The following is a 26,331-nucleotide window of genomic DNA, read 5'->3' on the forward strand; positions in this document are numbered from 1 at the left end:
TGATTTCACATGTATAAAATAATAGGGCTGAAATAAATCATGTCCACTTTACAGTAACATTTGAACAATACTGCTTAAAAACTAAACTAAAAAAGCTTATTTTTATGAAAAGAAGCTAGAATGTCAGCCATAATAAGGATAGGATATTCTTGTATTGTGATTGGATGGATGAATGGTTAATGGTGGACCAGCCTTGATATAAATGTCCATATGTAAGGTTAAATGTTTGTTGTCTCCTGCCCATTCCTTATGTAACACTCACTGAATGAGATCATAGCAGGTCAGATTACACAGGGAGGTTAGAGGTGCTGTGGTCTCACTCTGTCCATATAGACCCTGATAAACAAACAAATATCCACTGCAGACAAAGCACACAGACACACATTTGTGTATGTGTAAGAGGCTTATTTGACATGGCTATCTAAAGGCTAGTTGTATACAAGCAAGGTAAGCTGTGAATAGATTAGTATGTAAACTGTACAACATTTCCTAAGCTGTGATCCTTGGCCCATACACAACCAGCTAAGAGCATTTAATAGATCTACCCATAATCCTCCTTATTCCACCACTTAAACTAATTTAAGATTATGCATTAGAGAATCATCAAATCTGTTAAAAAATTAACACTGCACAAACTAAATCCTTTAGGTGAGGCAATAGAAGCATATAACCCCTGATACTGTCCTGTTGTTGAATGAAATTAGTGTGTTATGCTCTCGTTGCCATACCTTCATAAGAGGTGATCAGCCAAATGAAAAATCCCCATGCATTAGTAGGCCAGAGGAGCTGTCGCGTTGTGCCGCAGAGGAAGTTTACACAGAGAGTAAAGTCTCAGAGTAGTTAAGTCCTTTGAAGGAGCCGGTTGTACTGTGAGGATGTGGTTACAAGTCTGCCTGCTTAGGGCTTGAGCTGGATCCTGAGGTTCTCCTGTCCAATGGGAGCGTATATGTTGTACCCAGCACGCCTCTTCATGTGGAACTCCAGCCGGCTAACAGCCAAAGATGGTGTTAATAATAAATGAAGCCGAAAGAGACACCCCATAACACACATGGCCAGGTAAGATGAGCGCTTAGTCTCACCTGTTCACTGGAGAAAAGAACATGGCTCCTATTCAGTAACAATTCTAAACATTCAAGCCAGTATGTGTAAAGCTGCTTATAGAAATTGACTTGATTAGGAAAAAATGTTGTACACCCAAAATATTGAAGGCAACTTGAGGGTGATTTGTATTTTAAAGATTGATATTTAGAATTTTGGATGTAGTGTTACACCTCGTCTTTGATCGTTCAATTTAACATTTGACCTTTTAAAGTTGTTTTTCATATAATTAATTTTAATAATGCCTTTGATTTTGTTGTATTATACATGGTTGTATGAAGGGCAGTGGTGGTGTTGGCAGCAGTAGTTCAGGAGGCAGAGGGCATGTTCAGTTTGGGCCTGACTCCTTTGGGTTGTGTGTTGCAGAACCCGCAACAAGGCACATGCAATGTCTCCCCGTTTATAGTGTCAACAGCAGGTACACAAGGTATTCTCAGTGTTGGCATATTATTTCTAAATGTTGCTATTATTTCAGCAGTGATTTAGCAGTGATCTTAAGATTTTCTGTTCATAAAATCTCAGGGTCAGTGCCAATTTATGTTGTGGTTATCTCATCTCTTTGTTCTGATATTGTATCAACTTTTTTCAAGACCCCCACTTCCTGTGTGCGAGAATTTACTACCTACAGTTCATTCCTCTCTCATACCACTGTCACCTCTAATGCAAACGGGTGCCCTTCTCATCACATAAATCTGTTCCACCAGACAGGTTTAGAACTGTCCTTTGAGGAACATCATGCTATTGTTCAGCACTAAGTGAAGAACCAGGGTTAGAGCAAAGGCCAGTGTCTTTGATGTTTGAGGGTATGGATATGAAGAAAGGGGTTAGGAGAATAGGGTAGAGGGAGTTGGAAGCAGTGACTCATGTGCATTCAACATCCACAGCTGGTTGGTATTAAAGGGGAGTGTTTGGGGTCCAGATCTGAGATCAGCGCCCAGATCTGGACCCTCTCGGCATACCAGGGAACCCAGGCAGCACTTCAGCTGTGCTCAAGAATGTGGTAGGTGTTCCCACTTCAATATTTTTCTAGGTCTGGGACAAGACGTAGACTTTAAGATAAGTCCATGTTTCCTGTGAAGTTGCTGATGGGTTTCTTAGAGAAAATGGGCCCTGAAGATTGAACACATTGCCCACATTGCCCATCTTTCTGCGGTCCCTTTTTGAGGGTATGCGCTATTATAGTGTGTAGCCTTATTAGTTCATAAAAGCATGTGTGAGCCATTTGTTTAGATATAAATATAATCTGTAAGACTGTTGTTGCTAAAAGTTCTCAAGGGGCCATGGGGGAGGTGGAGACAGAGGGAAAGTGAGGTCTTGAGGGTCAAGCAAACAAGGGAAAAGAAGAGTAGGCATGGAGGACCTGGGAGAGGGTCAAGGCCCCCTAAGGAACAATCCTAACATGAACCATACTCATTTCTGAGTTATTCAAAAGTGAAATTCTGAATCCCCACTCTATTCAGAAACCTCAGGAAGTCTTCAATGTAAATGATTAACGTTTGGGGTACCTCAATGTAACATTGAGCAACACTCACTCCTACTTTTAGGATTCCTTACGGTTGTCAATCAGAAAATTGCACAGCATTGTAGGATTAAATGTAGTTCCCAAACTTTAGAGAGGTTATAGGAGAAAGCAATGAGGAATAATACCAAATCTGTGACACCCTTGATAAAGTAGAATATACACCGCAAGCATGAACGAAGCGTAAATTAATCAATTTGCACTGCCTCCGTCTCTGACATGACATAATAATGTGTAACAATATGTTCTCCTCTCCTTTTGACGGATGGAATGCATACAGTACTCACTGCAAAAACTGCTTTGAGAGACTTACCCAGCATTTTTTCATAAAATCATTTGACTTAATTTAAGAAGAGTTGGACTTATTTTCAGACATCTCATCCTGAAAACAAATAAATTTGTTTGCCAGTGTGTTAAGCACATTTTGTCCTAAAACCAAGCAAATGATGGAATTCTGTCTCATCAGACAGGCAGCTGAAAAACACCTCAAAACAATTCTAGTGTACATTGGCATTTAGTTAAACAAATCAAAACATTCTAAAACTTCTGCTGCAAATGTTTATAAATAATTTAAAGCATGTAATGACGCTCTTTTGCAAGTATTGAATAAAATAATTGGGTATTTGTATGGTTTGACAGGAATCTACATGGCGTCACCAATTGGAACATTGTCACAACATAGGCATCAGGACAGGCTGACTTGTCCCCTATATCCAATCATGTTGGCCATAGAAAATGAGAACATTCAGGGCCAGATGTACGTACATTTGCGAACGTAACGTTATCAGCGCCATGGACAAACCGCAGACTGCGAACGCTGACAGACCCAAGTTTCCGTCGTATTTATCAATCGTTCAATCCTTGGTGTAAACTGCGCCTTTCTCTGCCTCTCTCCGCCCATAAACGCAATTTACGAACGTCCACAACTGAATGGCAGAGCCTACAAGCGCAGTTGAATTAAGTTAACTGATGACAACATTAAAAAGAATCAAACGTTTAGCGATCATGAAATAATACCATAGATGATAAGATGTCAACGAGCAGGGAGATAATGAAGATCAGTAGTTCTACTCAAGCTACTTGTGAACGTAGGCTATGGAAAATTGGTCAAATCTAGCAAGTAGGAAAGTTTAAGTGAATGACGTGAAGGTGAAAGTAAGACATTCGAAAGGCCAACGAAAGTTAATGTTGCTTTTGATAGTAGCCTACAAAGACTTGCAAAACTGGTGCTCTAAATAGCGATTCTGTTGTCTTTGAAAGGTTCTCTTATTGAAGCATTGAACTTCAATTTGGATTAACACCTGCTTTTACAAGGTGCAAGTATTTAGGCGCAGAATAGACGTGCGCTTTCAGGAGCAGTCTTCACACTAAAAAATACTGGGTTATTTTCTCAACCCAAACGTTGGGTTGAGGCTGTCAGGGCATTTTGTGGGGTTGTTTTTACTCATGTTGGGTTATTTTCTGTAACCCAGCTTGTTGGGTTGATAGTTTAGGACAGCGCCCCTCCTCTCTCCCACCTGACGTGGAGTACACTACCCAGCACCTGGGTGACTTTAACACAGCTGCATAGTTATTTGAGAGTTCGAAAAAACATCGTTATTCTTCCAACCGTCCAGTCCACCAGCTGTCAGCATGCAATGGAAATCAGGCGATTTCGTAAGGTATGTATCTTTAACTTTTTTTAAAATGTTTTATCCAGACTGATTTTAAAAGTCCACCCAGAGATGTAGAAGCTACCCTTCATGATATGAATGGATATTCTGCCTGCCAATTTCGTTCAGCCTCAAACAGGTTAACAATTGTGTCATTCATGCTAACTAACGTTAGCTAACATTAACTTACAATTACTGTTCATGTTAAATATACACAAAGACAGACTCATAAAAACATAGTTCTTTGTTCACTGGGTATGAACTGCTGACAGAAACAAAACGAACTTTTACAACGAACTAAAATGAGCATACCAAGCTGGTTGACATTAGCAGACCATATAGCTAGCATCAATGCTAATTAAATATGCTTCATGGTGGTTGTAGCCTAGACTATGGTTGCAGCTAACGTTTGTCAGCTAATATTAGCCAACACAGTTGAAGGTAATGTTAGTCTCTTCACAAGCCACACATACGGTAATAATAATGGCAAACAACATCTTATTAATTTATTCAGGGTAGCTTCATATCATAGCCATGTAACTTAACGTTACTGGGTGTTTTTGGTTGTAGCAGAGAAGACGGGCTCTGGTTGTAGTAGCACTATCAGACAGTCATTTAGATAACGTTAGCATCTAGAACTAGAAGCTACAAGTTATTATAACTGCACAGGTGGTCATGGTTTCCAAGTGTGTTGCGCTAATATTTTGTCTCCTGGTGGATTTTTAATGTTTGTCAACGTCATTCAATGATAATGGTTCATGAAAATCTTGATATAAAGTTCTGTAAATAACAGTGATTAATGCACTCTTTTTTTTTTTCTTTGATTCACAGGGGTGATCCCCAAAACGGACGGTGGAATCTGCCTGCCTTCATGGAAGTATCACAAGCTTTTTCCTATCTGTTCAAAAAATAAACTGCCAAATAAATAAATGTCGAACTGTATTATTTCATTGCATGGCTATTGTTGCCCATTGGATGGATTTTAAAACATTATATTGTAACATTAATGATTTGCAAACATTTATTTGAATTATTATCAATTAATAGTGATTGGATTAAGGAGAAAAATAAGATACTTAGAATAACCCATAAATTAGGTCAGCATAACCCAGAGATGACAGTGAAAATAATATAAATCCTGGGTTGTATAAAATAGCCTACCCAACAATTATGTAGGTTTAACCTAACAGTTTTGTTACGATAACCCAATGTTTGGGTTAGACTATCAACCCAACTCATTGGGTTAACCGAACAACCCAATTTTCGGGGCTAATATAACTCAGTGCTGGGCTCGACCACTATTTACCCAGTGGATGGGTTGAAATTGGGTTGTTTTTAACCCAATGTTTTTTAGAGTGTTTGTACATACCGCGGAATACATAATTAAGCGCTCTTTACTCTTCCCCTCCCATCTTTTTACGCTAAACTCCCACTTTCCCCTGGATCCTCCCATGAATGCATATGCATGACATGACAATCGCAATCTGCCACTTTCAGTTCCCGCGACAGGCAGTTTGCGCTTTTACATCATTGCGGCCTGTTTGTACATACCTCGCAATGATTTTACACGCACGTTGCGAAACAAATACGCCTGAAGTGGGCGCAAAAGCGTTAGTACATCTGGCCCTCAGTGTTTGAGTCCTTTCTCTAAAAAGTACACTGTACCTACTGTATTACTTTTAAACAAGTAATGTTTCACTTTACTTATTTACTCTCTGTGGAAAGTAAAAGGACCACTATTCATTACTTTGGCATTACTCCACATCACAACAGATGCATTGTCAGTGTATAACATTTACCTTATGTAGTGTTGTGTTGACTGCACCTCTCTAGCCTGGTTAAAGCTAAGCTCATTCACTTCGTGAATAGAGTCTGGACACTCACGATTGGGAAACCTTTCCAACACTAGCATGGTAACGGATGTAGACATCATTGGTCCAGCCTAACCAATCACTATTAAGGGATTCCTATGTTACTTCCTACTTCGCCTAAATTTTACAAACTGACAATAACCAGCATCGGCAGTCAGGAAACAATTTATGTGGGCCTACCTTTGCTGTAAATAAATGTACAGATTCTTCCGACTGCAGTTTTTGATGTTTGCAGGCGTTGCTACTATCGTTTACAACAGCCACTTTCGATTTCAAAACTATAACGTCATCCACTCTCATCACTGATTGAGCAGGTTATCTGCCAACTAAAGGAAACATTAGTAAATTATGGTGTTCCAGACGTATCTCCCTGAAATGAGATCTTGGTGGGCATGCACAGGCTAGTGCGGCTCAGCCCTGCACTCGAACCCACAACTTGCAGCGCTAGCTAGCAAGTGAGTTACAACCCATAGACTAGCATCTCTTGCTAGCACGTCTCTTAAGGCATCGGGAGTGAGGTTAACACAATCACATTGCATGCATCACTATGCATTCTGCATAGCTACGTACCAGCTGGCTACCGTTACACTAACCCCCCCAAACCTTACTCCCATCCGGGTCCCAGCACCAATGTAACCTGCACTGTGTCGACCGCGCAGCTCAGCCCTGCACTCGCCCAGACTCGAACCTGCAACTTGCAGCACCTAGGATTGATAGTGGAGTGCACTAGCAAGTGAGCTAAACCCCATTTGTTCTAGCGTAATACATCTCTTAAGGCATCGGGAGTGAGGTTTACACAATGTGTAGCATGACACATACATTATACCCACATATCAACACAATTCCCTAGGCTACTCAAATAAGGAGACAAGTTCTATCTTTCATACTCTTCTACATAGTACTACAATGCCAATAGTTAGTGAAAACCAACTACAATGCCTACAGTTGTGCCACAACCTTTCTGTTATACTCTTCTTTAACATTCTCTCTACACACATTAGACTGTCAGCCACTGCTCCTCTCATGTTCAACACTATTTCACTTCTAAACTAGAATTGTTGAATATTTTAGTATAATGTTAATTTACTAATAATGCTGTCTGACATGCTAACATGTTCCAATTTGTCAGACCTGTGAAGTATGAATACAATATTAGACCTACCCTCATCAATATACCCCTAGGGTCAAGTCAACCATGAGCACATAAACAGCTGTAGAAAATTTATTTCAGCCTCTGCTAGAGAAAAACATTGCCGGTTCCAGCTGGAAGCCCAGGGACAGAATGGACACACTGTCTGATTGCGGCCTGGACTAGGCCAGAAAAAAGGCATGACCTCCCTGCTCCTCTTGAGTTACACTGATACAGAGAAACACTGGTCTTCGACTTTTGGCTGACCCAGGATATGAAAAACAAACAACAGGTTAAGGGTAATTTAGTGTTGCTACTTTGGCATCCTTTGAACCTGTAACACTATAGCACTATAGGAAGGGAGCTGGATTTCCTTGTTATAAATGATGGCTGTATAAACATATTCAGCATGAAAAGTTAGCCTGACCTCAGAATTTTGTTGTCCTACTGCCCATTAGGCCCAGTGGCTTTTCATTGGAACAGTGAATGTTAAAATAGTCTTGAACAAGCTTCAAATTAGGGCACAAGTGAGGACAAACTTGTCTGTCAAACCACACTGTCTGAATAGGAAAATGTTTATTATATGATTCAAGTTTGTAATATGAAACTTTGAAACTTTAAAGAAAAGAATACTTTCTTATTCATGCTCTACCCATAGAACATTTCCACATGATCAGTTGCGTTGTGTTCTGCCAAAAAGTCTAGAGTGTCAGTAGAAAGGCAGAGTGAGAGGAACCCATCACATTGTAATACGAGTCTAATGAAGTGACATTCTGATTCCAGCAGGGTATTTCCATTTTGTATGGTTCCAATAAGTGGCATCCTGCCTCAACCATGTTTTTCATTGGAGTTCAGTCTGAAGAGTGAACCTTCACATTTACCACACACAAAAGATGCTCAGAAATGAATAGACATGCTTACAGCAATAAATCAGCATTTTCAGTACAATCAGCAGCAGTAACATCATTTGGGGTCCATTTTCATAGACAAATGGCCTCCTCAATTATATGCACATCTCAAAGAGAAGGCAGGCAAAAAAATTGCCTTCGCGGTTAGATGTGCGGACTTGACTGAAAGAAATACAAAGGCCCTTTTCTGTGAGGGCACAGAAGTGTAACCAGATCTCCTTATTTTGCTTTCTATTTAGATGAATTCTGGTGAGGGGAGGCATGCAGTAAGGGCGCTAATAGTGAGAAAGGGGAGCCTTCAGTGAAACGAGCTAATCTAGAGATCTATCATTAGTGGTGGAAGCTCTTCAATCACTGCCTGGCTGAGCTGCTGTCAGTCATTAGCTAACCAAACACACCCCGAGCATACATCTATTCTTAGGAAAAAGTTTAAACAAACTGAATTTTTGTGTCTAAGTTTGGAAAGCATTGTGAAATCTGATAAACTATCTAAAAACTGTATTTGAATGTCCTAGTGGGATGAAAAGGGAATAGTCCTTTCTTATTGAGTGAATGAAAGTTGCCACTCCCCATTCTGTAAAATTATTTTTATGAAGCAGCTTAAAAATGTCATGCATAGAAAATAATTTTACATTGATATGATCTTCTTAAGCCTTCCCAGTAGTTTGGCAGCCTGACTTATTTTAGAATCAATATGGTGTTGTCCAAATGCCACTAAGGCACTCATGCCTGTAGTGACAGCCACGTCTTTTCTGTGGATGCAGTGGTGTGGCAGTCAGAGGCACCTGACAGCTTCCATTGTAAACTCGCTAAGTTTCCATGCCTGGGCTCTGACTTCAAAACTGCAAACTTACGTGACCAGAGGTCTTTCAAGAAGCCAGAAAAAAAGAGCCAGATGTCCTCCAGACTGTAAATAGCAAGAGTATTTACTTGACCTACCCCAGCTTTTACGAAGCGTCACAAACTCGATGCATTCCCACGGGTGTTCATCGTCAACAAAGTAACGTCTCCTCTCCAGTGATCACAAATGAAGGCTCTGAAGCTCACTCTAGTTACTGTTCCGAGACTAGAGTGTCCTCAGAATTTTCCTTTTGGAGGTAAAGCTCCCAACCCTCTCTCTCTCTCTCTCTCTTTCTGTCAGACAGGCAGCTGAGCATAGTTTCAGCTGGGCTACAGTCCAAACAGACATGAAACTATTCTTATTTCTGTCTGCCATTTGAGGAGTAGGGCTGTACTTTTGGAGAGATTCTGTGGTCAAGCATGTAATTACACAGTGACCAGTTATGGTAAAATGTAATTGTAGACCTCATCAGTTCCTAGCCTGAGTGCCAGAAGAACTAGGTAGAGAACGTTTTAAAAGTCCCACAAAAGCAAGACAGACCACATAAATAAATAAGGCACTGGGGTCCAGATGTGGGCCAGGGGGGAGGAGAGTGAGGGAGAACTGGGGGGAGGTGAGAGCATGCTGATGGGGGAACAGAAAGCCATATGTCAGAATCGCCACCACAGCAGAATGAAATCATATTTCTGACACGGCAAAAGAGCGTGTTTACCTTTGCGTAGAAGTCACAGGAGAGCTATGGGAAGGATGTTGTCTGAGTGTATGTTATTCCTGGATCCTGACAGGGAAACTTTCAAAGCTTCTCATTTCACCTCAGTGTTAGGAATGGGTAAGAAATCTCCTTGAAGGCTTACAGGATTTTTAAAAAGCAAACAGTAAGTATATTTATGTATATACAAAGAAAAAAGCACGTGCTACGAGGATTTAAGTTACTGGGACATAACGCGACCACTGCCAGCAAAATGTTTTGACTTTTTTAAAGCCTTGTAAGATCCTTAGTAGGCCTACTCCTCAATATTTCCAGTCTCAGTATTCACATCACAGAAGCATTTTTGAGAGTTTCCTTTACACCGATAATTTAGATTAAGGAGATTATGTTTTTCGTTTGGTGTATACTGTAGTTAAATGTTTTCATAAAGTCACATAACACTGTCTTGTATGTCTTTACATTTGCAGATTATAGGATAGCTAAAAGTAAAAGGGTAACTGAAGGTCCTGAATGGGAAAGTAAGCTTCTAGCGCACCACCATCTTATTTTCAGCTGAAATGACCAAATATCTCCCAGCTGTTCACCATTAAGGCTGGTTTTTTCCCTTGCTGGCAAAGAGAGCACATTGCAAAGGGAGAGAGAGACACACAAACCAACCAAAACAAGCCCATGACTTCCAGTCTCCCACAATTATCAAAATATGGAGAGGTTTTCCATCTTGCAGGAAAAGTTTCCATATGAGTCAAAAAGTGTTATAGGCTGCATAACCGATGTAGTCCAATGGGGGACAAACAACACACAGAAGAGGAGGAAGTTAGGGTAAAGGTTTGCATGGACTGAAAAGATCTAGATGAAGATGGAGAGAGAGATCCACAGTAATATCAGCACTCTGAGGCCTAGCCCAAACACTGTGTTTCTTAATAACAGTTGATTTCACAGTGGTTGAGATCAACCTTATCATTTAGCCGTCCTCCTCAGGCAGGAGCGTTATGCCTCTGAATATGTTGAAACTTGCTTCGATTCAGTAGTGATTTAGTCACATTTCAAGACCATTTTGGCAGCTTTAATAAGAACCATGTCACTTGTGCCTAGAGGGATTTGTTGGCTTTGTTCAGCTTTGTTCATTGTTTTACTGCCTGTCCTCCTGACTGTGAGGGATTACCCAGTCTTGGGTTCCTCTTTTTCACAGTTGACTTGCACATCAATTTTTAGATGTCCAATTGTCCATACAATTCTGTTAAGCTGCAAATTCATTCAGATGCAAAAGTGTTCATTAACCTAAATGGTGCACTTACAGTACTTACTAAATTTAGAGTTACAGAGTTAAAACATCTAGTACCCAGGTTGTTATGTAAACAAGGTCTTCTCTAGATCCTAGGATTGGTGTTCTGAGGAACTCACAAATGCCCCCTGTTGGAGGATGACTGTATGACGGCCAGCCCATATTTCCACGGTAAAGTAATAAAAAAGTTATCTTGGCTCTCTAGCAGACATTATATAGTTCTGTTTTTCAATGGATTCAATCTGAAACACACCATAGTGGTGTAAATGTGACATTTTATCAATATCCAGTAGTGGAAAAAATCAAACTAATTAGTCTGTAATAACAGGAGTATGCTTCCTGAATCAATTCAGTAATTGGTGTAAAATGTGGTCTTGTCTTTGGGCTCATTTATTTCAAACTGAATTGCCTAATCATAATGACATTTAGACCTGGTTGTATATCTCACAGACCACAAAATGCTCTCAGTCTCAGTCAGAACTACAATACAATTTTACCATTCTGTTAAAAGCTGAACACGCAGCTAAGATGTGATAGCCTACAGGATGTGTACAGTATATCAGACACATTATAAATCTGTGAAAGAATCTGGAGAGAATAGAAATTATAACTGCTTCTAGAATTTATTTCCCTAAATTGTATCATTTAGCATTTCTAATACATTCATGCTGAATGCTTCATTAGAAATCTATACCTTACATTAGAATTTATTATTTCCATTTAGATTCATATTCCCTCCAACACCATCTTTTTTGCAAGAGATTTACTGCATGATAAGGTGTGAACTATTGCACTATGGCAGTGCACCAGTGGTGTTTGCAAACTATAGAAAGAAATACACTTTGTCTTAAATCTCAAGAACAACACATGTACCCCGACCCAAATGTATCTAAAATACGTTTTAATCTTGCTGAAATTCACAGTCATTACAATATTAATATCTTGAATGTCTCGTCTTCTGTCTTCAAAGTACAGGAACAGACTGTACAATCATGTCATGTAAATGTTTTACATCAAGGCACAAGACACAGCCATCGAGAGGGAGCCTTGGATAGGCTGAACTTTAATGTTGTCCCCGAGGTATGGCAGCACTGCTGGGACATGGAGAGAGGGGTGGGGGGGTATGATACATAAGTACTCTATGCCGAAGAAAGGAAATAAACACTGCTTTTCTATTTTATTGAAAATCAATGTCATATCAAAAAATAAGATATATTTTCCTCCATTGTTTTGAAGGGGGGTGGGGGTAGTCGTCTGATGTACATAGCAAAAGTAATGTTTTTTTTCGTCTTTTTGCATGATTGCCAAAAGCAAAATGGGAGAGTTATAACATCAAGAGAGCATATGAGAGTCATGTCGTGGCCTGGGAGCCGCTCTTCTGTTGACGGGGAGGATGAATGTGGTGGCTGTCATATTTTTTTTTCTGCCTAGATTGGACATGATGTCATCTTGTTGAGAAGGGTCAACCTCTGCGGTAGAAGAGGAGGGGAATAGAGTGGTTAATGTGGAGCCCCCTGAATGGAGTGGGCTGTAGTGACATCAAGAGACATTACTCATCTATGCTGAGTAGGTATCATAATGCCTACAAAAGTCCCAACTGTTCCAGCTGAGAGTTAGGTGACAACCCAATGATCCATCTCACTAGATTGCATACATGCAAAGGCAGAAGCACAGGGAGACCTATTCACCCTTTCCCTGAAGGCTGGTGGAATGTTCACATCTGGATGTGTCTCCTCCGTCGGCCGAACGCATGGGCGCCCACGTTGGTGGGGACAAAACTGCTGCTGGTGATGCCCCCCGACCTGCTTAGGAAGTCCGCCAGGCGGTGAGTCACGCAGGTGGCAGTGTTGCACGCTCGCTTCTGTGCTGTAACGCTGCTTTAGGAGACACAGGGACATGTTAAACAGGTGCCATTCACACGTCACTCAACCTGATCACATACATGCACACTCACACACACGCTGACACCGTCTCATGCATTAGGTGTTTCTCTCACTCCCCCAGCTCACACATACACATACAAAACAAATATAGCCATACTGCACTTGTGAATTTACAGTATAAAGTGTGAACAGCATTAAAACATATATTCATTTACAAATATGTATGATTGATTAATGCAGTGTTCAATGAAATAACTTGTAATTTCATTTTGTTAAGCATCTTACCTCTGGTGATGTTTATGTTCATTGTGTGTGTGTATTTCAGAATTACCTTTTTGTTTAATTTACAGTAAATGAGCTACTTTAGGTTTTTGTTAAACATAGAAATAAAAAACAAAAAAAGCTTCCTGATATAAAAATAAGTTTATTAAACAAATAAAAAACACATGAAAGAACCATCGTTTTTGTTTAATTAGACTATGACTGCTGCATTTAATTGATGATGTCTTTAACCACGGCATCCAAGGAGGGAATTTAATATTCACTTGAAAATTAATTACATCTAGAAAAAAAATATGATTCTCTGAGATAAAGATAAAGAAACATTCTAAATAATTTTGCACATTTTTTGCTGTCCAAACAAAAAAAAAAGAGAATCAAAGGGATCTGTAGAGAATGACTCTGAATTGAAAGAGGGGGATTTCTCTGAAGTCAACCAAGCAGGCAGTATCCACATGCACCAAGACCACTGAGTAAGGAACGAACACACAGGGGGATAGGCAGGGGGGTGGGGGGAGAGGGGTTAGATGGCATCCAGCTCCAGGTTGCTGGCGTAATGGTTGCTGTCGGGTAGGCTGCGTTTCTTGCCGGGGGTGCCGGCGCCCACGTCCGTGCGAGGGTACGATTGTATTTTGTGCAGCTCCTGGGACAGTTTGCCCAGTGCGCAGGTGCTGAGATTGGAGCAGCGCTTGGACAGGGGTCTGTCCCAGCTGTGGGGAGAGACAACATGCAGAGACAGGCTCACAGGACTGAGAAGCATGCGGGAATCATGCCAACTACACCCGCCACCCCCACACACTACACCCCTGCACCACATCATACCACCACCACCATCTTCATCGTCATCATTCCCCTGCTCTCATGCATTCCAAACAGGAACAGAAATGCATTCCGTGTACTACCAACTTATTTTGAAGATAAAAGTTTTGAATGGCTAAATGTATTATTCATGCTTTTCTGTAAATTATCACATGCTCTTGCATTCCACCTTCATTTCCCAAATTAATTTAACATTTGCAAATGCAAATTTTCCTGATACCATGCAAATCATAACATGGTCAGAAAAAGAAAATCATGCTTTATTATAGTAAATCATTCAAGGTTTGCTATGTCATCAGACAGGCAAGCGGGTTCTTGCAAATTGGTCTTGGACTAAAAAAAATCATCATGCGAAGCACAAAAGAGAATGAAAAAGAATTTGTGTTTTTAATTTAAACTCTTTTCAGAGGAAGTGAAAAAATTCACCGACTACTGTAGCAGAGCACATACCTCAGGTCTCAAAATTAGGGACAGGAAACACTGCTCAGCAGCGCTAAAGGGAGCTGTATTATTGATCCAATTCATTTAAAGTGAGTGTTTTTCTCATATAGTATAAAATGAACCTTCTATTTTACGTGGCAAAATGTATACATTAGGAGGGAAAATGGCAAAAAGATATTATGTAGATATGTACCTATTTCCTTCATTCACTTGCTGTTCCAGCTCCTCTGCTGTCATCTGCACAAACTCATTGACAATGGCGTTTAGTAACCGCCGTGCTTCATAGTCTGTCAGCGTGACCCGCTCTGTCAGAGACTCTAAACCAGGTCTGCAAAGAGGAATCCATAGCAGTCAGAGACCAGGGCAGACCAGTGACAAAATGGCAACCCATGAGTTCTTGAAACAATGTAAGGATGTCTGATGGCACACAGGCAAGAAAGCAATTACATCTGCACTGGGGAAGGGAAGCTGGCCAAAACAGAATATGCTTTGGGTACTCACCCTAAAAGGCTGGGAGGGGTTTGAGTGGAATATATAGATTTTATGAGTGTGTGTGTGTGTGTGTGTGTGTGTGTGTGTGTGTGCTTATGATATGTGAATGCAGGGGTGACCTTTTTTCCACGCTTTGCATGATAGTTCTACTTGACATGGATTTGGAACCAAATAGATTTTTTTTATAATCTGTTAATTGCAACTCTTTTATTAGATTAACGCAGGCATTACTTTGTCCATCAGAGAGGTTGGTAAATTGATTCAGTGGATTAACCTAGCTCAACATAGGTGTCACATTCTTTCCCACATTCATCTGAGTTGTACTAAGTGGCCTCTCTGGCTTCAGAACTGCAGGTACAGTATATCTCACCTGGCAGGAGCTGCTTGGGAGCTGTACATCTGGCAAATAACCAGGGCATAAGCAACAAGAAAGGCAGAGATCTTCAACATAAACATGGTTTCCTACAGCAAAGAAAATGTCAGAAATAATATAAACAGTGTCAGTTTGTAAAATTGTAACCAACAGAAAATTTGTATATATATATATATATATATATATATATATATATATATATGGACTCACAGTCAAGACCTAAACTGACTATTGATGTGCCCCTAAAGAATAGCAGTAAAATAAGACAATCAAACAGAAGTTGTAGGTAAATAGCAAACCTGGGCCAGCGAGAAATGATCAATTCATCTTAAATTAAATAAACCACAGCAAGTCAGCTATTAACTGTCCCCTAGTGCAGATATCTCTATCTCTGTCTCTTCCTGTCACACACACGCAGGCATGCGCACACACACACATACACACACCACACCAGCCTTTAAACAGTTTGAGTCTCCACAACAACATCTGCAGCCCATAGTTAATAACAGCAATGGGATTTGTAGATGGGATAGTCCATGAGAGCACCAGGGCTGAATGGATCGGGGGTCCAGCGAGCCCCACCACCCCAATGACAACAACAACCCCCCTCCCCTCCCCTGAGACCAAGTGCATTAGTGTAATGAGCTGCCACCACACTCCCATGGACAGCCAAGGGAGATAATCACTCTATGTCTCCTTCAGAAAGCCTCCACACGCAAACTCCTCTCCCTCTCCCGCTCTCCTGTTCATCTCAGCCACACAGCACAAGCTGGCCGCCAGCTCTGACCCCTCTGTCCACTCCTCAATCCAATTAAAGCCATCTCATCACCACTGCTGTCCTGAGGCTGGTCCCATTTCCCATCTGAATCGGAGCTAAAAGATACTGTCAGAACAGACTTTGCCTTTCCCCAGTCACACTGAGTGCATCCTGTCAACAACCGTAAAAAAACCCCTCTCAACTTACCTTGAAAATTGCTGGGTCTTCCTGCACAAAAATATACACCGTAGGTGAATTGATAAATTTGTATGAAACACTGAGTGGACTTCTTCCAACTTGGAGACCAACTCTTGACTCTGTTGCATGCAGCCACAATGTACAAGCCTATATATCCACCACTAGGATTTGTGTATTGACTGTGTAGGTGTTTAATTATATCCCATCAGCCAATCATCCTGCACAGATACTCCAGCCAGCCAATGTGAAGCCATCCTGGGTTTCTGGCAAACTAATAAGTCCTACGGCTTCGCAATGACGTCATGTTGGAGCCACTAAGTGCTCCATTCACAAAATCCACCACTCCGTTGGAGCATTTGATACCTAAATTAACATTGATGTCATTAATTAAATGGGACCAAATCAAGTGAATGGCCACCATGTCTATCCCAGGTAATTAATATTTTATGGGCTTCCAAAAATGTGTAGCAGGATACATTTTCAGATGACAAATCATGAAGGCTGCAGACTTGCTGGCAGAGCCATCTACTGGTCAAATAATCACATGTCATGCTTTTCAAATACTCAACACAATGCACACAATACTCCTTTATAGCAGTGTCCAACTCTTTTCTCAATACACAGTGTTATTGTGCTATTTTAGAGTGAATATGAAGCTGCCTAAGGTTGAAATGCTAAAATTGTGTGGTATCTGAAAATAGAGAGTGATTTTAATTTACTAATTTAATGTTATTTATGGAGACAATTGCTTGTATTACACAGATGGAACATATTGAGATGTCCCTCACTCTCTGCGTCCCCCATGTCAAAATATGTATGTACTTATAGCTCAGAATGGTCCGATTGGCATAATTCAATGCATGTGTCTGCATTAGACAATTTTTCCCAATATTTGTTTGTTTTCATTTCTGTTAATAGATTATGTTTATATGTTATATTACATAGGTATGTTTACACAGCTCAAGTTCTATGGCCTGAGGCCTGCATCAGAGAGGAGCTCTGTGAGCTTTTTATTGCTACTGAGCAGCAGGCGTCTGTGTTACATTTGCATTTACATGTAATAGTTTAGCAGACACTTTTATCTTAAGCAACTTACAAAATGAGGGATTAATGCATTCAAGCTCCATTGCAAAGGATACCCTAGATAACAATAAATAGTACTACAATAAATACTACTAGTTTGAGTGCAGAAGTACTAGAAAAAGTACTAGAAAAAGAAAGAGGGAAGAATAAGGAAGTGCATGGTAAGTGCATATACTGTAGGTGTGTTGGGTTGTTAGATGGGTTAGGAGAGGAGTGCACAGCAATGCCAGACAACATCCTTGGAGGAATATAGAAGACAACGGGTGACATAAGCCTTTATGAGAGCATTTAGGTATACGTGGGAGCAGACCCAGCAATCACTTTGTAGGCAAGCATCACTGACTTGAATTTCACGCCGGCTGCTAGGGGTAGCCAGTGGAGTTTTAGCCAGTGTTAGCTAAAAATAGCAATTCAAGATTTGCTTGTGTGGCCATAATGTCTGTTGAAATGTAAAGTGATATCTGGCCATTGTGCGATAAACAGACATGTGAAAAGCCAGATGAAACACATGTGAAAAGCCAGTCACTGTAGCCAGTCAACAGATTGGAGTTATGCTCCCTCATGAGTCATGACCAAATGTTTGTGATCAATAAGTTAACCTTTAAGCTGATATTTGGCTTAGGACACCATGCCTCATCCATTGTACTGTAAGTTATTACAGTAGACACTTAATGATTTTGTTTTCTGTGCTGAAGTTTGAAGATAAGACTGACATTTTAAACAATGTGAATCTCTCTGTTCAGTGCACTGATCCCAACATTCTTTTTAATTCTTTTCATGGTGACCAGAGTGAGCACATTTATGTTTGAACGAGGTAGCCTGTATTTATATATCAGTTTACTTTGAAGTTTTATAGGTGAACTTCATGATCACTGCGGAACTTAGTAAACATAAAGAATAAATATAGCATGCGACCAATGAGGCACTGCGGATAAAGGCTTCCCATTTCCAAATTTGATTAGAACAGTAAGAGAGAGCTTCATTGAATTTGGATGCAAACAAAGAGTCCATCTTATATGGCGTCCTGTCCTTAATGAATGTTTGCTCACCTGCAGGGTGGCAACAAACACACACAAAACACATGTACCTCCATAGAACTAAAAAAAGGGCTATGAGAAGGACTGCCTTACTAATGCTGGACGACAGGCAATCATTAAAAAAAATAAATGCAACATCGTTTAACTTGTTAGTTCAAGTTGCACTGTTCGCTTGGCGCATCCTCAGACATTAAGGAAATTAGATTTAATCATTTGAGTGTTTGAGCATCAATCAGACGCCCACAGAGCAGGGCGTGGATCTCTGTTTGGTTTCCCATGACATCATTTGTTGAGGAAAAGCTATCAGTGTCTGTTTCTTTAGCATTCCCACTGAAATCACACTGACAGAGCAGGAGAGCTGTGCAATTGACATGGTTTGACACAGCATTGAACTTAATTGGTAATGCTGCAGGTTTTTCAAAGTAGAGAGAGGACAGTGATCGAGCTCTGGTATCTTGAAGAAAACTTGGCTCCCTGGATTGGAACCGTATCAGGATCAATCCCAGAACTTGGACTGGGTCGTACAGTATTTATAGAAAGTAAAATATTATGCCATGATGAAATGTGGCTAAGGTCCAGACCTCACTGCAATTTCTGCCGTTTCAGCAAAGCTGTGAATTAAAGACACTCTTTGTGAGAGCTCTTGTACTCTATGAGCTATTTTTATTTGGAGGAAAGTTAGCACCTTTTAAAAGCCAGTTGTACATAATATATTGGATATAGCGATACATATAATATTTAGATGACTAACTGTATTTATTGTGGTTCATACTTGTTCATATTTGTGATCACTGAACGAACTGTCAGTCACATTGTGTTAACTGCTAGAAGTGTCAGTACACAAATCCAGTTGAGTAACAGTGAAACAGTAAATGTTTTCAGCTTGATTTATGGTAGTTACATTGAACACTCCAGATATATATGGTTGCAAGATGTTCATGTTGCCCCTTTGTGCTATAAAATGCTGTGTTTGTAGTGCTGTGTACCAGACATACAAATCAGAAGGATAAATAATGGTTCAATAGTCATTGGGGGAAATGAGTGACACCACATTGCATTTAAACAGTGAAATCTCAAAAGAGTATCTGGATTTTATTTTAACTGTGGCCTCCCCCACCATCTTCAAAATATCCAGGGAAGGGATTTGAATGTTATATATTTAGATGAAAAGGGCTCCATAAAATAAAATGTTTGTATGAATGTGTGGAGTTGACTTTTGGGGATTAACTGTTTTATGGGGTTAATTGATTACTGAAACAGACCTTATTGACACACCTAACAACAATGTTTTGACCATTGACAAGCAACTGTCTCAAATTCAAATCTGACTGAGCTGCCAAGGTGTGATGTGGTTTTGTTGTGTCAGTGGCACTTGATTATATTTTGTGATTGCATTGGCCGACATGATAAGGTAACCTTTTGGAGGACACTTCCTGCTTATACTGTATGGTACATTGTTTTCACTACCACTGTATGTGCGAAATGTGCATTCAGCCTATCAGTTGGCAGATCAAGTTGAATACTTACTAAGAGTTGTATTGATTATAAATTAAGATGACTTGAGTTGACTTGAATGAAGTTTTAGCTAAAATGGCCAGGTATTGGTGATTAAATTAGCCCGATCCAGAGTGGTAGCTATGATGGTCCCCTGGAATTGGAATCACTCATGCTAGTACAGGTCAGGCCACGTCCACCACCTCTCTGAGAGCTTCTCACAAACACAGAGATTTATGTTATGATACTGTAAATGAATACTATGACATTACCTAAATGAACCACCCTCCATAGGGGCCCCAACTTCTGTTGAGTTTCATAGGCTAGGCCCATCTTAAGGAAGTTGTCTTCACTTTAACTCGTTTGCTTTGTTAGCATCCTCTGATGACTCAAAATGCATGTGGAGGCCATTTGAGTACAGTGAACTCATTGTTATGTTCAGGAAACCAGTTTGAGACACGAGCTTCGTGACATGCCGCATTATCCTGCTAGCAGCAATCAGAAGATGGGAACACTGGTCTAGCAAATCTCCCCCACACCATTTCACCACCGCCACCATCAGCAAGAACCGTTGATACTGTACAGGCAACATTTTCTCAATCTTCTATTGACCCATTTTGGTGAGCCTGTGCGAATGGGCCTCGATTGTTTCCTGTTCTTAGCTGACAGGAGTGTCACCCAGTGTGGTCTTCTTGCTGCTGGCCATCTGCTTCAAGGGTCGACGTGTTGTGCGTTCAGAGATGCTCCTCTGCATACCTCTGTTGTAACAAGGTTATTGAGTTACTGTTGCCTTCTTATCTTTTACATGATCATCAACATGAATTTAATGATTTTATCAAAACTGGTGGCCCATAAAAACATGACACGTTGCTGTAGCCATTGTTGATTGAAGTTATGATTAAGGCTGGTAGTAGCTTAATAGTTAGAATAAAGAGTAACTTTTTGAGAGTAACATTTTGCTGCTTGCAAAGTATTACATGTATGATGTTAAAAAAAACATAATGAAAATGTCAATTTTCATGACACTTAAATGGTAGCCTACATGTTGTTGAATGGTATATAAAAGCCACTTCAGTCTCAGATACCCTTTGATCAAAACCAGCCATTCTGTTCACCCATAGCTCAGAGTTCCGCTGTGTCATCTTGTTGACTACACCCACCTGCAGCAGTGCTGTGACACGCACCTATGACACTCCTTCATGCTTCTATCCTTTAAAGGCACCTGTTCCAATAACAGCTTCACCACCCCACCCTCTACCTATAGCTGGTGCAGGAGAGTGGAGCAGGAGTAGCCCTGCTCTGTGCAGTGACTCAGGCTCCTCTCCATTTGAAAAATTAAAAAGCAGGCCGTTTGGCAGACTCAAATGAAGCTGGCCAAAGTGCTGAGCTCAGCACAACCCCCTTGATCTCAATCACAAAGGAGCTTCGTTGATGTAATGCCCAACGCCGACGCCACCACAACCACTTCCTTGGCAGAGGTGCAGGTTCCGTCATCAGCAAAGCACTTTGATTCATCCCTCCTCCATCCCCTTCTCTCTCTCACTCACACACACACACATGCAAGCATACACACACACACACACACACACACACACACACACACACACACACGCAAGCATACACACAAACACACACATATACATACATACACACACACACAAGCATGCACCGCAGGCACACAGACGCAAACACTCTCTCACACAGACACACACACATACTCCCACCCCCGACCATGGGTACATCAAATATCATTAACAGTGAGGGCACTCAATATTCCTCATCTTTTAAACCCCCAAACTGCACTGCTGTGGTGTGGGTGCTATGAATAGCAGCATCCCCTGGAAGCTTTTGCGGCAAAACTTATGACACTTTCTCGGTTTAATCTATGCGCTCTGCTTCACTTCACTAATTAAACAGCAGGAGTGTCGGACCATGTGCACGTGTCTCACTATTTAGTAACCAATATACTAGTATATTAAGATAGAGATAGATAGATAGATACTTTATTGATCCCCAAGGGGAAATTCAAGAAATTACTGTAAATGATGCAGGGTTGCACAATTCAGATAATTCAGATGTAAACGTAGGTATAGCCTATCTGTTTCTGTTGTTAAATCTAGAATCATGGCAGAAATCCACGTAGCCTAGGCTAATATAAAATACTTTAGAAGATGTAGCCTTACTGAAGTTCCTTTTGAACTATATTTGTTAACAAATTCGCCATTGTCTAGTGTCCCTCTGAGTTCTGTCTTACAATTAGTGTTCTTTGTATTTTACATTTATTTCAATAGACCGTCAGGAAAGTAAAGTAAGAAAGAACCGTAAATTGAAAAAAAGTAAGCCGCACTAAAGGCTGTGCATTATATTTAGGTTAATACTGCTCTCTAGTGGCTATTTTGATTTAACACCAACCCATGATGTCTCAGTGTGGGCATGTGTGCTTTTGTGGGCATTTGTGGCTTGCAACGCCTTCAAAGTGGTGCATGTTTACATGCAAGTAATTTCCACATTACACATTGTTTGCCATAAACAGGCTTAAGAACATTTCAGTTAAGATTTCAACTTTTTATCTTTTCTTAGTCAACAATCTGACAGACCACTTAAGACAAAACTAGCCTAGGCCTACTATTCAATAAAGATGCATTTCTGCATTGATGTTAGAGCATAGTTTAACTACAGGGTTCAGGTTTCTCTCCCATTTTCAAAGACAACAGTGCAGACAATGCAATTCCACACTTTTTCTACCATTCTTAAAACCAACTATTATCGACTCTTATTTCCCCATTATTATCGACTTGAATTTCCCCATGGGGATCAATAAAGTATCTATCTATCTATCTATCTATCTATCTATCTATCTATCTATCTATCTATCTGTCTGTCTCGCAGTCGCATCATCATACGCTACAGGGCTTTGAATGGAGATCGATGCACATGTCTGGTCTGAGATCCATTATACTTCCTGTCCGTCAAGGAAAAGTAGTAGATTGCTAACATCGTTGTTCTGGATAGGCGGCTGACTGAGAGGCAAACATGGTGAGGGTGAATGAGTGTTAAATTCAACAATTCACATGTTAGAGAGAATGTTCATCTGTTTGATATTTTAATGTTGTAGTGACACCTTTGTGGCGTCCTGTATGATTAACCTGTCGCTGTTGGTCAAAGACAATAACGTTAGAAAATATTTGGCTAAAAGTAACGTTAGCCAGTGCTAGCTTGATACCGTGAGTAAGCGTAAAACTAACTGACACAAATTGACTGGCTAGTTGGTGGCAGTATCAATCCAGCGTTCAATTCTGGTTTCAACTAATAACCTCAACTTGTTGTGTATTTGATTTTCTCATCGTTTTGAGTTTTTGGGTGGAAACATCCCTATGATACCAACTAGTGCGGCCGTGCCAGTCTGCATGTCAAGTAGCCTATGCTATTGTTAGCTGACTAGCAGCTAGCCGTCTTAAAGTTTAGCTGATTTAGTGCTTGAAGTACTTGATGCTAACATAAGACATGTAATACTGATATTCTGAATATAATAAAACTATTACAATGAGTTGATGAGCATAATATGCATCTGAGGTCAATAAAACGTGTACTGGAAAGAGAGAAGTTGAGTTAGTTGTTAGGTAAGTTTGTAACTGGCTAATCAGCTAGTTTCAGTATTGTCACCATCCGTAAACGGACTGTGACATTACTTTCGATTTACATCCAGCTAACGTTACCTTGTATGAGGTATCAACTGCGCTGAAACAAAATATCCGGCAGTGGCGGATGAATTCTAGCCTACCTGACTATATTGTAAAGTTGAATTGCAGTGTTAATTAAGTTCCAATTACTCCTGTTTAGTTATGAGCGCAATTATATTCTACTATTACTACACCATTAAGTATACGCATAAATGTGTGTAACCTGTGTCCTGTCCGTGGGTCATGACTTCGTGATGAGACATATTGTAATCTTATTGTGAAATAATAGATTGTTGTTTGTTGTGTGACACCATTTGTTTGCTAATATAGGCCTAATGTATGTATTTTGTCCTACCCCAGTTCCGCAACCAGTATGATAACGACGTCACTGTATGGAGTCCTCAGGTAAAGTCAAATCATTTGATTTTGTCTCTTTTCTTCTGTGACCAGGTTTGTTTCTAAAAGTAATATAATGTATTTTGATGTGTTGCTTTAGGGACGCATTCATCAGATTGAATATGCCATGGAGGCAGTAAAGCAAGGATCTGCAACAGTAGGACTCAAATCACGCACCCATGCAGTTCTTGTTGCTTTGAAGGTACAATTTGCACATAACTGTTCTTTAATTTATTTACTGTGCACACATAGAAATTTCTTTCTATGCTCAGATTACTAGGTAATACTACATATTGTATTGTGTAGCAGTAATGGTGTTAAGCAAAATGGGTTATTACCATATACGTATTGACATGGACATTTGTGTCATTACCATTTTCATTTGTATATGACTTCTTATGGATAAGAATGCATCAGTGAAATCTTGTGGAAGTTATTGAGTTGTTTTTGTATATTGCATTTGTAGAGAGCTCAGTCAGAGCTTGCTGCCCATCAGAAGAAGATTCTCCATGTTGATAACCATGTGGGTATCTCCATCGCTGGACTGACGGCAGATGCCAGGCTTCTCTGGTAGGAATTGTTTCTCCTCTTAACTGGTTCAGATTGCCACTGGGAATTCTGAGCTCAAGTACTGCTTTTCTTTCCATTTAAGTGCTAGTACAACGTGTGCTTTACCAGTTGTTTTGATCCAGGAGCTTAATCATTGCCTTTTTTCTCTGTCTTCACAGTAACTTCATGCGACAAGAGTGCTTGGATTCCCGGTTTGTCTTTGACCGACCTCTTCCTGTCTCCCGCCTGGTTTCCCTTATTGGAAGCAGTATCCTTAATGTCCTGTAAAGAATGTTTTTTTCTGTGTCTGTTCTGTTTCTGTGTTTTGTCAGCTTGCATCCTCTCACTAGACAGATCTATGATCTTTAACCCACCCACCAGAAACCCAGATTCCCACGCAAAGATATGGGAGGAGACCCTATGGAGTGGGACTTCTTATCGCAGGCTTTGATGTAAGAGCTACGTGTGGTTAAAGTTGATATGCAGAAACCAATTTGGCTGTTCATCATCACAAAGTAGAAGGGTTTAATTTTCCTTCTTCATTTTTAGGACATGGGGCCCCATATCTTCCAGACCTGCCCCTCAGCAAACTACTTTGATTGCAAAGCCATGTCTATTGGAGCCCGCTCTCAATCAGCTCGCACTTACCTGGAGAGACACATGGACACTTTCCTAGACTGTGAGTGATGAATCCAAACTCACTGTACTCTGATGTTGTGTTATATGTATTGTTGTGTACACTTTAGTTGGATTTACGGTCGTTTGTTGTTTACAGGTAATCTGAATGATCTCGTGCAGCATGGGCTTCGTGCACTGCGGGAAACCCTGCCTGCAGAACAGGATCTTACCACAAAGGTTAGAATTTCAGTTCCGTCAGCCTTATCGTGTTTCAAGTTCTCTGTGTGAGCTGTTGGGTAAGTGTACTTGCCATATTTTTTTTCTAGAATGTCTCCATCGGCATTGTGGGAAAGGACATGGAGTTTGTCATTTATGATGACGATGATGTCGCACCTTTCCTTGAGGGTCTGGAGGAGAGGCCACAAAGAAAGGTGAGGTTTTTCTCAGATTGAATAAGCATTCAAAACATTCACAGGATAGTACCAAACTCATATTCTAATGGGTCTATCACAGAAGAAGAATATCTAGAGACAAAATGGCATTCACACAGAAAATGAAAAATGTAACATAGGTGGGACTGTTACCTAGAGATGATCACAACAATGAGTGCCTGTGTGCAGCTAAGCACCTGATTAAATTGAGAACCATTTGAGCACCCAGTGGTTTCATATTACTGACAGTCCAGCACCCTCACATTCCTTATATAAGAGTGAACAGCTGTTATAACCAAACATCCAAACCCAGGATTTGCTCGTAAAGTAGCTCAGGGACGGCATATACAGAAGTACATTTCGATGCATGTCAGTTGAAATGTTGCATGAGTTAATCTCCTCTGACCAGGGCCCTTTTATGTGATTCAGGTAGCTCAACCAACTGATGAGCCCATGGTGTACTGAGGGGGGCATCCAGCGGCCCGGATTCAGTCAGGCTGCTGAACAACGATCAGCAACTATGTTTTCTGCTCAGCTACCAAACCGGTGCAGCTGCTGCTCAATGGAGTCACTGCAAGCAAACAGCTGTAATGTAATACCGTATAAAACATTTACTTTTGTGCTATCTGCACACTGACTGTAGGATGTGTGTTTTCTATCCGTATGGGGTTTCAAATCCAATTAAACGTTTTTTTTTCTGATTATTGTTTATTTTGTGGCTTGGCTCACATTTCACGCAGCCTGTAGTATTATGCTTACTGTCCACTTAAACAGAGACTTTCTAATGAGGAG

At 40.5% G+C, this 26,331-nt stretch overlaps 3 protein-coding genes across 5 annotated transcripts in view; 1 reads left to right on the forward strand and 2 right to left on the reverse strand.

Annotated features, from left to right (window-relative positions):
* insc (INSC spindle orientation adaptor protein) overlaps positions 1-9,485 on the reverse strand; it is a 46,132-nt gene extending 36,647 nt beyond the window's left edge. The window contains exon 1 of the mRNA XM_076300599.1: positions 9,117-9,485. The gene's annotated coding sequence lies outside the window, so the exon portion shown is untranslated. The remainder of the gene's footprint in view (positions 1-9,116) is intronic.
* Positions 9,486-12,043: 2,558 nt separating this feature from the next.
* Positions 12,044-16,355, reverse strand: LOC143139825 (calcitonin gene-related peptide 1). Of its 3 annotated transcripts, none has more exons than XM_076300628.1 (5): positions 16,261-16,355; positions 15,294-15,385; positions 14,625-14,759; positions 12,698-12,883; positions 12,044-12,478 (listed from the first exon to the last, which is right to left on the reverse strand). In XM_076300628.1, the coding sequence occupies exons 2-4, from the start codon at positions 15,377-15,379 to the stop codon at positions 12,724-12,726; spliced, it is 381 nt and encodes a 126-aa protein (XP_076156743.1). In that variant the 5' UTR covers positions 15,380-15,385; positions 16,261-16,355; the 3' UTR covers positions 12,044-12,478; positions 12,698-12,723. The 3 variants fall into 3 exon arrangements, with proteins under 3 accessions (XP_076156743.1, XP_076156734.1, XP_076156751.1); XM_076300619.1 differs by having other exon boundaries at positions 12,698-12,886; XM_076300636.1 differs by lacking the exons at positions 12,044-12,478; positions 12,698-12,883 and adding an exon at positions 13,274-13,881.
* A 6,478-nt stretch (positions 16,356-22,833) lies between these two features.
* Positions 22,834-26,240, forward strand: psma1 (proteasome 20S subunit alpha 1). The gene is made up of 10 exons (XM_076265062.1): positions 22,834-22,901; positions 23,906-23,950; positions 24,042-24,143; positions 24,408-24,511; positions 24,670-24,758; positions 24,872-24,942; positions 25,040-25,169; positions 25,266-25,345; positions 25,435-25,539; positions 25,969-26,240. Exons 1-10 carry the CDS (start codon positions 22,899-22,901, stop codon positions 26,002-26,004), a joined length of 765 nt encoding a protein of 254 aa, XP_076121177.1. The 5' UTR covers positions 22,834-22,898; the 3' UTR covers positions 26,005-26,240.
* Positions 26,241-26,331: the final 91 nt, after the last annotated feature.

Source organism: Alosa pseudoharengus, unplaced genomic scaffold (assembly GCF_046254945.1).
Source record: "Alosa pseudoharengus isolate Yale_2024_CS ecotype anadromous, Long Island Sound unplaced genomic scaffold, YU_APseudo_1.1 YU_APseudo_1.1_scf_10, whole genome shotgun sequence".
NCBI classification, from domain to species: domain Eukaryota; kingdom Metazoa; phylum Chordata; class Actinopteri; order Clupeiformes; family Clupeidae; genus Alosa; species Alosa pseudoharengus.

What these genes read in the sequence shown, in the direction of transcription:
- psma1 (XM_076265062.1), top strand. An exon ending in TTCTTATCGCAGGCTTTGAT is followed by an intron (nt 24,943 to 25,039) that starts GTAAGAGCTACG and finishes CTTCATTTTTAG; the next exon opens with GACATGGGGCCCCATATCTT. An exon ending in AGGAGAGGCCACAAAGAAAG is followed by an intron (nt 25,540 to 25,968) that starts GTGAGGTTTTTC and finishes TATGTGATTCAG; the next exon opens with GTAGCTCAACCAACTGATGA.
- LOC143139825 (XM_076300636.1), bottom strand. Translation starts at nt 15,379, where the DNA reads ATGTTTATGTTGAAGATCTCTGCCTTTCTTGTTGCTTATGCCCTGGTT. An exon ending in TCCCAAGCAGCTCCTGCCAG is followed by an intron (nt 14,760 to 15,293) that starts GTGAGATATACT and finishes TCCTCTTTGCAG; the next exon opens with ACCTGGTTTAGAGTCTCTGA. An exon ending in CAAGTGAATGAAGGAAATAG is followed by an intron (nt 13,882 to 14,624) that starts GTACATATCTAC and finishes CTCTCCCCACAG; the next exon opens with CTGGGACAGACCCCTGTCCA.